The 11332-nt window shown below is 48.0% G+C and overlaps 3 protein-coding genes across 3 annotated transcripts; 2 read left to right on the top strand and 1 right to left on the bottom strand.

The window, feature by feature from the left end:
* Positions 1–361: 361 nt before the first annotated feature.
* On the bottom strand, positions 362–3333 carry STEHIDRAFT_124601 (cytochrome P450). The gene is made up of 17 exons (XM_007308564.1): positions 2967–3333; positions 2821–2918; positions 2733–2762; positions 2565–2670; positions 2409–2506; positions 2249–2354; positions 2174–2190; positions 2066–2121; positions 1775–1998; positions 1652–1718; positions 1578–1597; positions 1331–1509; positions 1092–1258; positions 920–1021; positions 826–861; positions 745–756; positions 362–683 (listed from the first exon to the last, which is right to left on the bottom strand). The coding sequence occupies exons 1-17, from the start codon at positions 3088–3090 to the stop codon at positions 506–508; spliced, it is 1620 nt and encodes a 539-aa protein (XP_007308626.1). The 5' UTR covers positions 3091–3333; the 3' UTR covers positions 362–505.
* Positions 3334–3917: 584 nt separating this feature from the next.
* On the top strand, positions 3918–5155 carry STEHIDRAFT_161044 (uncharacterized protein; the record flags this gene model as incomplete). Its single annotated transcript, XM_007308563.1, has 12 exons — positions 3918–4002; positions 4077–4108; positions 4189–4205; positions 4271–4336; positions 4395–4408; positions 4480–4508; positions 4568–4583; positions 4643–4664; positions 4726–4808; positions 4870–4899; positions 4961–4971; positions 5027–5155. 12 exons carry the CDS (start codon positions 3918–3920, stop codon positions 5153–5155), a joined length of 534 nt encoding a protein of 177 aa, XP_007308625.1.
* Positions 5156–7582: 2427 nt separating this feature from the next.
* Positions 7583–9617, top strand: STEHIDRAFT_161043 (cytochrome P450; the record flags this gene model as incomplete). Its single annotated transcript, XM_007308562.1, has 12 exons — positions 7583–7664; positions 7732–7790; positions 7852–7926; positions 7990–8077; positions 8137–8229; positions 8285–8384; positions 8450–8573; positions 8632–8745; positions 8796–8970; positions 9027–9172; positions 9381–9523; positions 9587–9617. 12 exons carry the CDS (start codon positions 7583–7585, stop codon positions 9615–9617), a joined length of 1230 nt encoding a protein of 409 aa, XP_007308624.1.
* Positions 9618–11332: the final 1715 nt, after the last annotated feature.

Below are 11332 nucleotides of genomic sequence, written 5' to 3'. Positions count from 1 at the left end.
GAATAGCTTGAGCTGGATACACACCTCCTCAGTATATTCTATAGCAATTTTTTCGAGACTATGCGCGCGGAGTGCTCGGCGAGGAGCTGAAGATCGAGCTGTTGTCGACATGCAGGACGGCAAACTCGAGCAGTCATCGAACAGCCATAGCAGTGTTGAATAGGCTCTTTGTCAAAATGTGCTAAATATGGAGTGGGTTGCTAGGTGACTTACACAGGTTCGGCAAATTGCCCTCCACCCGGTAACGAAACATGAATGCTGAACATGCTGTCCCCGGTCCCCTCCCGAGTTTGAACCTGCACGGGTGGACATCCTGGATTAGGACAGTCATATTCCCACGCCACTGATGAACGTCTGGTCGAAAAAGTACAGTATACGCTAAAGTATATATTCACAGAATAAGAACTGATATGATATCGCAGTACGAAACCCTCAAGGGTTCATAGAGAGTGCGGCAACGAAACGTTATGTAAATTGAAGCTGTCATACAGTGGAATCTCCGCATCTAAGAACCCTCTACTAGTGTCAGCTCGAGAGGAAGCTGCTTCCCTTTACCTAACTCGTTGTACAACACGGGTGCCATCACACCACTAACGGCTCTGAAAATGGGAGGCGCGTCTTTCGGATATGCAAGGTTGAAGTTCCGAACCACCTGAATCATGAAGGTTTGAATCTCGATGATCCTGCATCGAGAGATATGAGCTAGTGGTCCAGGTATAACTGAAAGAAATAGCAGACACGTACGCGAAGCGCCAGCTGGGAGACATAAGTGTAAAAGTAGAGCATTGAGTGACCTATCGGCAGAGAAGAAAGAGAAAAACACACCCCAAGCAGGAATGCGGCCCGCTAATAAAGTTTGCACTGCAAGAGCACAGTAAGCACGCACAAATCTGAGGAGCACGAGTATGATGTCACGTACAGGCCAGAGTAGATCCCGAACGAAATGGGGCTCTCTGTTCCCGGCTCTAGCCACCGTTCTGGTCTGAAGACATGGGCATCCTCACCCCAGACCGACTTCAACCTATAGAGCCAAGAGTTCTCGTCAGCAATAGACACACATATGAACGGTATCCGACGAATCAAGCACGCACCGATTATAACCGCACAAAGAAAGATGAATCATCTGTCCCTTGCCTACAGGGATCTCGGAGATAACCTCCCCAGTCGCTGTCTCGACAGGCTGTGATAATGGTATAACCTCATCCTGCATTGTCTCCACAAAAGGTCCGTACACTACAGGGTGGTAGCGGAGAGTTTCCTACGGCGGTAATCCAGAAACAGGTGAGCTCAGATACTAGATCCTGGAGAGTACAGAAGGGAAACCACATACCTTGACCACACTAAGAGCGTACTTCATATTATCCATGTCGGCCATCGTAAGGTCATCATCTCCTCGGGCCCGGGCTATCGTCAATGCCTCCTGAATTTCAGACCTTAATCTGTCTTGGACATCTGAATGGCGAGCTAGTTCGTAGAGAAGAAAAGCAATGGTGTTCCCTGTCGTCTCGTCTGACAAGGGTTGGATGAGTGTCGGTAGCTTGAATTTTAGTGTCCTAGACGCCGCATAAGATACTCACGACCAGCGACCATAATTGTCCTATAGACGATATCTTTCAGCAAAGCCATTCATGTAATGGCATGATCAGCGCACCTCATCTGTGCAAGAAGCTCTTCGTCAGATAAACGACTCGTTGACTGCTCGGACGCGTTGGCCTGCACTATACGAGAAATGAACATGAGCCTCGTGTACGAATCAGCGCCTCATGAGACTCACCAAGCAATCTCAACATGTTGTTACGCTCCATACTAGAAATAGTGTTTGAGTTCTGTTCCACTAGTTCTTTAGCGACACGGGTACTCTGGTCTAGTATCGCGCGCAGGCGTTGGAGGCCTTTTATCGGAAGATGTTCGATGATGTGGAAGAAGGACTCCGGTAGATATACGAGCACATGTTGCAGGAAGACCCTTGTCGGATTGGGCAGAGTGAAGGCTTCGACACTAAACGCATAAAAATATGACGGAAAATCTCAGACGAAAGTGCAGTAGTCAGAAGGAAAGCGCCCACAATAGGCCTCGATAGTTCTTCGCGAGCTCGTTCTCCTTGTTATCCAAAGCTCCGAACTGATTGCTGTCAGTTTGTGCATAGTCAGGGAAGACAAATTGAACGAGGCACCTCATAATCGAAAGCCACTATGAGCCGTGATCCTCAGTAAAGACAGCATAGTATCGTTGACGGTACCAGACTCACCAATACCCAATGCATCCAATGTCGCCAGAGAGATGTAATTTGCTGCTTCAATCACCGTGGAGCTCTTACCGGAGACATCCACCAAACTTCGCCATTTATCGCACATCTATTGATGTCGGTCAGTCGACTGTCTAAACATTTCGCAAAAAAACAAACTTACCTTGTTCGCCGTCTCCCTGAATAAAGGCATCATGGCACGACTTTCAAGGTTTCCAAAAGCAGGCGCCATGATTTTGCGATGTCGTTTGTGATCTAAACCTGAAAGTGACGACGGATCGTCTGCATGTAGAAGCCTACGATAAATGTGAAGACCAACCTTGAGCCCAGGCAATTCCCCTTCCAAGTAGCATCCGCGATATTTCTTTCCGGATCACAGGCTTGAGGAAGTGACTATCCAGAGATGCACATACATATTGCAACGCCTGCATGTTGGGGAGAAAATCAGCAAGCGATTGACCGAATAGACCCTGGGCGTAGAGAGTACCTTCGGATCAGCCAAAACAAGGCGGTCGGCCTGACAAAAGCATCCATCAGTGACTTGTGAAATACTGGTCTGCAGAAATATCATTTACGCCAAGGAGTGCCTTTATTCTGTATGCGCCACCGTACTCGTCTTGCCACTTGAAGTCCTGTTCGCCAACCTGTACACTATGATACTCATAGAGATGGCCTAACAATCTTCAGGAGATAAACAGCATGAAAGGCGCAGATTTCTCACCCAGTGCAAATGACGAGGACGCAGGGCCCTTGATCTGCGCGATGCTGGTTCGACGTCGGCGGACGATCAAGAGAATGGGCAAGACAGACAGCATAATCCATAATGTACTTGAAGTAGCACCCATGATGGAATTGCAGTTGACAGGAAGGGAAGTGAGGTTTGGATTACTTGAATGTTGGGAGAGCTCGAGATGAGTGGGTCGTACTCATATCCTCAGAGAGTTCGTCGATGTTCCCATCAACAAGCGCCTACACGGTACCCACTACCCAAGAAGCAGCGGACAGAAGCAGGGGTACTCTTCCATTTCATTCTATTCCCATGCTCGTTCCATGCGGTACAAACGAAGCGTTTCGCCCCGACCAGTGAGGCAGTTGTTAGCAAGTGAGGGCGGGATCTGGGCGTTGTAATATGATGAGGGTGGGTGCCAGCAGCTGATGCTGCGATCAGATACCCAGCCGACTGCACGGATCACCGTGGTGCCCGGAATTCAGCGCTCAGCGCTCCCTCCAGGCGCTCGCCACCTTCCGGTCTTCTGTTCACACCTCAGGCAGGCACCCACCTGCACCCACTGGCTCGCTCTCCTCGGTCGCACGTATTGTTTCAACGCTTCTGATGTCCTCCTAGCTTTCCTGCGTTTCAGCCCTGTGTTCGAAGCCCCGAAACTCAATCACAGTGATGATTGGGCCTCGGACTTGGTTGGAGTCGTCGACGAGGTTCAGAAAAAACGAGCCCGAAGCGCGGAATGTTCTCGTACTAGTGCACACCCCGAAGTACTACTTCGTTGGTGTTGATCTATGCCGCTATAGCTACAAGTTCCCACAAGAATAGTCCTTCACGCTCGGAAGATCATATCGATGGACCGAAGTAACACTTCGAAAGAAGTACCAGTATTATATAGTACCATCAGGTTTTAACGCGTCTTCTCAATCCGGATCACCTCACTAACCAACGATGTCCGACACTCAGAACAGTCAAGATGCCCTCGATGCTGTCGTTCTCTCCGTCAGTGATACTCGAGCGGTTAATCTTGCGTCAGGTAGGGCTCTCACGTCGTGGGTTCTGTAAGCGTTGCCTGATTTCATTCTGGTCTGAATCATGGTCTCTATGCAGGAGCCGCTCTCGCCTGGCTCGTCTACGATGTGGTACTCACGCTTGGAAACGAGGCATGCATATATTTGTGAGATCTTTTGCCTATACTACTAAAGCCTGACATGTGGAACAGATAGATCAAATCTGGAGGTACTTGACTAGTCTCGTACCTACTGGGTACTACAAAGCACTCATCGTGGTTGACATGCTGATAGGTCTAAATGGTCGAAGATAAAGATCCTATATCTCTTCGCGAGGTACTATGTCCTGTTCACTTTGGCGTAGGTTCTCTACTCTGTATCTAAATCCCGTGCGTAGCTGACAAGACTGACTCTTCAGAATCCACGTTGCAGGTAAGTTCTTTGTTTCCCGGGCCTCATCGAAATACTATCTCACAATTATTTTACGCTTTAACTACATGTAGTCAATACGAATACGACTGTTTCTCTCAAGGTCGGTGTTCCCAGAACGTCATAGCATGAATGAGACCATACGCTTATGCTCATTTGCAGTTGTATGTCTCCGAACGTGAAGTCAACGACTCGGATGTCTGCCAAGCTTACTCTTATATATTTGCAGTTGTCAAGGATGGTTTTGGTTCAGAGGGTTGTGAGTCAATTGGGCCAAGCATCTTGTGAGGTAACTGACATTCTCTTTCCTTAACTGCTAGCAATGGCCCTTTTATCTCGACCGTTCTCGCGGAGAGTTTGTTCGCGATTCGTATTTGGGCCTTGTATCAGCAGAGCCGTAAGAGTCAGTCAAATTCAGCCCATATTGTACAGTACGCTTTTCTGACTGATACATGTACTGATAGTTCTAGTCCTTATATTCGTTGCTCTGAGCAGTACGTGGTTGTTATTTCCATCCCCTGCGCGATACATGCTCTGACATCCCCGTCACCGCAGTCGAAGTCGCGGTAAGATTATTTGCGATTTTCTTCCCCCGCTCTACAGATACATAACATGCTTCAGCTCAGCGCGGTGTTCATATGTCTTGAGGTCTCATCGCTCACAGTCATCGAACGGCCGCTCAACTTTCCTATCCCTGGATGTCTTGCCACTAGCCCCAATGATGTCAAACTCTCGACGATTAGCTGGTAAGTCTCCTCTGCTACCGTCCGCATTGATATTCGTTCTCAAAAGTGGTGCAGGGCGTTTTCGCTTTGTTTGTCTTGTTAGTGTACACAGTCAATATGCTCACATCTCTAGGGCTAATCGAGTGGCTAGTATTATACTTCTTTCTCACTTTTGTCAAGTTTATGAGGAGCGCGGCCGGGCCAAATCCGTCTTCTCTGAGGTCTCTTGAACTGAGACACATCAGTCCAATGGTTTCTCTATTCTTCAGAGATGGGACCATATACTTTTTGGCGTGAGTTAGCTGTCTTTCTGTCTTGCATTTGGAAATTGAAGCCGGACATGATTCATCCTCCTCCTCTCAGGGTGTTCGGTAACCATACTCTCGTATCTATGTTATAGCGGAAAGCAACTGACCCTTGTTTTATGTAGTCGCAGTCTTGATCAATCTCGTTTTCACAGTTGGGTTTGCTAGCCGTTCACTTTCGCAGATGGGTACCGCGTAAGTTCCAACCAGAACGAAATTGGTGTTTGATGCGCTAAGGTTGCATGTGTTGTAGGTGGCTTATGGCAACATACTCGGTTTTGGTTTGTCACCAAGTTCACCTGTTAAACTGGCATGGGTGCTAACTTCTTTTGTTTCTCCAGTCCTGTCGTTTGGTACTAAATCTGCGTAGTCATGTTCGTCACGGTACAAATACATTGACGACTGACATGGAGTTACGCACGCATTCATTCCGAGCAGCAGACCGTAGCTCCGGACAGAATGTGGATTCATACGGCGCCAATCAGTCTCTCTCTGTTTGTTGACCCATCAGATTGTGTAATGGAAGAGGGCTGTTGAGTAGCGTGTATACGAGGATGTGGCAATGTGTTCAACATTTGTAACATCAATAGGTAGACCTGAGGTACATGATTACCGCCAAAGAATAGGACTGGCTGTCCGCTAGGTGATGAGGCTGTTGGGCGAGGGGCATGATAATGATCATCTCCACGTTCAATCCACGTTCATAATCTACTGACTTCTATGGTGTAACAACCATGTCAAGTTTAAAGCGTCCATACGTTATGCAATGTGGGTGGATACTAGTCTTTTTGGACTCGCATGCATTCTCCAATGAGCTCACAAGACACGCACCAATATCAAGTGACTGACTGGTGTTGATGTGGCGCCGCCACGCCGACGGGTGCCGTCGGCTCGGCGCATAAGTGCGTGGCTCGGTGCGGTTCCGGGTCTTTGTCCATGGCTTCCGGCCAGCGCTCATGGTTCTATCCCGAGGTGGCTCTGATTTACCTACAGGTTCAGGATCGCACCGGAAGACATTCTTCAGCCCATTCTGCATGTGAAGTGTATATCTTTTCCGAACTTGACAGATGTTCTTTGGCTGGCTAGCTTTGTCCTAAGCACTCTTGGATTCTCTTAGGCAACCACAGCCTCAGGAGGATTGCCAGCAGTGGATATCCGCCGCCTGTCGAGATTCAACAACTCCGAGGACCGATGTATGATTCGGGTCTCTCAAGGAGAGTTTTCAACATAAGGCTCCCTTTACGAGATGAACCGGAGGTGAGCATCTACTTCATAGGATTCATGGCACCCAATCTTCAGGTGATACATCATGCACAGATCACATACAGGCTGATGTAAAATTGTCTGCTGTGCGCGCTCAGCTGTTACCTCTCCACAGGTAGCCATTCTAGGTCAATCGTGCTACTGAGGCCTGTCTCTTCTTCTGATGTGCTCATGTGGATGATGGTGGTGGCCGACTTCTCAAGGAACTTCCGAATCTCGTGTTGATCTGATAAATCGTCTCGGCTCATATTCCAGTACATCTTTTGCTTCGGCTCCGGTGGAAAACATGAGCGGGGCGTCATGAAAGCATGATTGAGGTTGGACACGCTCTTCACATAGGTTTCAAGGCACGGATGGAAAGCGTGATACTTGTGGGAAGGCGTATCTTTCGAGAGTTTGCTTTTTGTTTTCGTGAATGACTGGTGGATCACGGGTATATATAAGCGATCTTCGAAGGCCTTTAAAGACTCACTTCCCTCTGCGATGAACACCACAACAGACATACGGACCATTGGATCATTTCCTTACCCATCTCAAAAATATCTTCTCGCTCATTTCTTAGAACTATGCATGAATGAATGGGTTCTCCTGCTGGCTTTCGCGATCAACATGCGGCTCGTGGTCTACGTGATATCGATTCTAACTACCCCAGTGCGTAACATGTCCTTTCATTTTATGATGTTACTAGCTTTCACAGGTAGGACATACTGATTTTGGTGATCCGACAGACTTTCCTTCCGCTTCTTCATCGGCCACACTGGTTGTGGTCACATGCATGTGGACTACGCTTCCTTTACAACTCACAAGGCCTTATCAACGAAGGCTACTTTAAAGTATGTCCTATGGTAGCATCCTTTGATAGACCACGATGTTTTCTGACGAAGATGGCTCCGAAGCATTTTGGAAAGGCTTTTGTTATCCCGAGATGGTCCGGATGGCTGGTCTTGATCACCGGAGACACTTTAGGTTCGTATACCCTTCTGATTGACCCATATGCGATGATAGAAGTAGCTGACACATGCATTAATTCCAGTGGATGAACTTCACCAACTGCCCGACGACGTACTTTCGCTGACTCATTCCGCACATGACGTATGTAGCGTTGTCCTCACGGACTACTTGTATCATGGCTCAATTGCTTGGTGTGATATAGGAATTACAGATCTCGTACACAATGGCTCCGGAAGTACACTCAAATCCTTACCATGTACCTCTTTTGGCAGCTGGAGTAGGTCAAAGTATCCTAAGTATGTCCTGATTTGCGACGATCTCTCACTTGTTTATGCTCTAGTTGACTCGTCACTTGGATCATCTCACAAGGGAGATTCTGGACGAGATCATCCCAGCATTCAACGAAGTCATAGGGCACCGTAGCGAAGGTGGGCTTTCTCTATTTATCATCGTTATAAATATATGCCGATCTTTTGATGAACATCAGCAAGCTCTGGTTGGACCGAGGTCAACATTGTCGACGGGATCACCCAAGTCATGGCGCGCTCATTCAGCCGAATCATAGTCGGAGCTCCCCTCTGTGAGCGTCAAAGATATCTTCCAATGTTTCCAAGTTTACAAACTACGAATGGCAGGTCGTGATGCGGAATACAATCGACTTATTCGTAGCTTCACGGTGAATAACGTGATGTTCATGAGCTCAGTTATACACATTTTTCCACGCGTATTTCGTCCGTAAGTCACAGCCTCACTGTAATCTCGGTACCCCACAAGGTCGTTTTTGACTCGTTTTGATACAGGATCGTCGGGCATGTTTTCTCTGTCGTGCAGAACATTCGGGGCCGTGCCGTCTCTAGGGTCCTTGGTCCTGCCATCGAAGAGAGAAAACTGACGATGCAGTCCCTCTCATGGTCGGATGAGCCTGTGAGACTGGCACTCTTTACTCTTGGTTTCGAAGCGTTAACTGACAAATTCCACTCAGAATGATGTTTTATCCTGGCTGCTCCATGCTGCGGTGGGCAGTGAACGGGAAACAAGATCTCTAGAGACCCGCATTTTAGCTATCAATGCCGCAGCGATCCATGGAACGTCACTAGTATGTGCGCGCCTCAGGGTTCTTGGGAAGTGCTAACATATCACGTCTAGACATTCGTGCAGGCTCTACTTGCTCTGGCCACTCATCCGACATATGTGCAACCACTGAAGGAGGAAGCGGAGCGCACCTTGAGAAAGCATGGATGGACCCGAACATGCATGCGTAACCTCCCTTTGATGGACAGTTTCTTCAAGGAATCGATGAGACTGTACGGGATTGGCTCGAGTATGTCCCCCGTGTGTTTGTTGCCACTTATATATGTGCTCAATTTGTACACACAGTGGGCTTCCCAAGAAAGGCGCTCAAACCCTTCATGTTCTCCGATGGTACTGTTGTCCCCGAGGGTTCCATGGTATCCGCTGCGTTCACCCCTCATGTGGACGATAGATTCTACGAGGACGCGAAAACGTTTGATCCCTACCGTTTTGTGACCACCAATAGTTCGGTGGAAAAAAGCGCCATGATCATGACCAACCCAGGTTTTCTTCCTTTTGGACATGGAAAACATGCATGGTACGAGCACCTTTTTATATCAGAATTCGAGTTGTAGTGTTAACTGACGTTGTACTTCAGTGTACGTTCGAATGTTTTTTCTCCTGATCGCCGCGATCAATATCCTGTATTCTATTTTATAGCCCGGAAGATTTTTGGCTTCGCACGTCTTGAAGGCCCTGATGCTTCACATCGTACTCAATTACGAGTTGAAGATTGGAGGTGATGGACATAAAAAACCAGATATGTGGTTTGGTTATCACTGCTCCCCAAATATCCGAACAACGTGAGTCGTCTCGACTTGCTACCACTATTTCATTTGATGACGAGACTATTGTATACCTTAAAGCATCGCCTTCCGCCCAGTTGTGGACGCTTGAACGTCTCATTACGCTCCTTTGTTCAACTTCATCGATATATACTTTCTCGCCTCATACAGCAGCATCTTGGCAGTATCCCACCAGACAATTGTATCTATTAGTTATGCACTACTATTTATGGTATCGTACTTATCCACACTTTGAAAGTGTCTCTAAATTTCTTACGTGTGAACACTGAGTTCTGAGCCCCGAACTTGAAGAAAGGCATACGACTGTAACTGATCTACTAAAGCAGAGAAAGGATACGACGAAATTGATCCACGGAACCAGGATGTTCCAAGAATCAATACACGTTCCATGATTAGGTATAGATTGAATACAATTGACCACCCATTGCCTCTAGTGAAGCCGCAATACTGTAAAGTTCAAGGCGGCTCGAGTTCAAGACCTCGAGTTTCGAGTTGTTAAAGATTGAAATCTTCGATATAGTCTGAAGAGGTAGCGGGCTCAGCCGCGCACGTGAGGCTTTGACAGCTCTATTTTGTCCAGTGGGTACCTTCATGCATATGGGTGTACAAAGCAGAATGAATATCGCGCTTCAGGACGACTCGGACGTCGACGATCGGGTCAACACGCGTCGAGTCAACGTGGCATTTTATGTAACGTAATTATTGAAACTCCGCTGTGTCGTGCAAGATTCGCGCCGCGCGGTCTAATCGTCCTTTCCGTTGCCTTTCCTCCTCGCCTGCCCTTCTTATGACTACTCATTCTGTCGACACTCCCAACAGCTTTGCTTACTCTGCACAAGACGGATGGAATTTTACAGCATTCCTCTGTGGATTGAGTCCTTTAAAGAGTCTCATCATCATGTTCCTGTCCCTAACCATGGCATGCAGCATACTCGCTGTCCTCAAGACTTCGTGGTCGCATTTGTATCTGATCTTCTCTTCAGTATAATCCACTGGCATGAACTTGCGCAACTGTGTTAACGACCTCCCAGCAGAGATGGAGCTGTCGGTCAATTACAATCTAATTCGCATGGTGTGCCCAATCCCTTAACACTTCTCATCTGGCGAGTTTTACGGCCGATGATACACTCGACATTCATCATATCGCGAGATCAGAGAGTACGCCAAAGTGCACCTTCCCAGCTGCTTAAGAACTTCTGGATGCGGTGGCGCGTAGACGAAGCTGACGAAGTTGTTCCCACAGCACCAAAAGAGGAGGCTGGTGGCCAATGTAACGAGGTAGAGCAGGCATGCGAAGGTCTCGACTTTTCTGCTCCTCAGAATGATCTCGATATCGCTCTTCTGGTCAATCTTGAGCGATTTGAGCTCGCAAACCAGTTGTCTACGCCAGTGCAAAGGAGAGTCGTCACGAATCATGGTTGTCATGCTGGTGGCCATCCTACCAGTGAAACATCGCCTAGAACCTGCCTGACTCGAATGCGAGTCTAAGGACTCGTCGATTGTCGTTTTTGAACCGTGTCTTGAACGATACGAAGGCAAAGCCTTCAAGTTCCATCCTCTGCATCACAGAGCTGCAGGCCTGTGCATTCCGCGGATCCCCGCGCCACCCATCCAGGAGTCCTTGAACAACTGTCAAACCTTGGTCAAACCCCTTGTTTGTCAAAGCCATCGGATTCTAGCCCTCGAAAGTGTATCAGACAGCGGAACGGTGTATAAGAGTACAGCGTGAATAGATGCCATGAATGGAGTGTAGGATCCACAGGCACGCAGGGCAGTTCGTCCTGGATCCGCCATCGTCGGTATTGC

This window comes from Stereum hirsutum (assembly GCF_000264905.1).
Source record: "Stereum hirsutum FP-91666 SS1 unplaced genomic scaffold STEHIscaffold_15, whole genome shotgun sequence".
In the NCBI taxonomy this organism is placed as follows: domain Eukaryota; kingdom Fungi; phylum Basidiomycota; class Agaricomycetes; order Russulales; family Stereaceae; genus Stereum; species Stereum hirsutum.
Note: the sequence above shows the minus strand (reverse complement) of the source record. Positions and strands in the feature narration are given on the sequence as shown.

Coding starts and splice junctions, on each gene's coding strand:
- STEHIDRAFT_124601 (XM_007308564.1), bottom strand. CDS start 3,090: ATGGGTGCTACTTCAAGTACATTATGGATTATGCTGTCTGTCTTGCCC. Junction 2,507..2,564: donor GGGAATTGCCTGGGCTCAAG/GTTGGTCTTCAC, acceptor CGTCACTTTCAG/GTTTAGATCACAAACGACAT. Junction 1,719..1,774: donor CAACATGTTGAGATTGCTTG/GTGAGTCTCATG, acceptor TTTCTCGTATAG/TGCAGGCCAACGCGTCCGAG.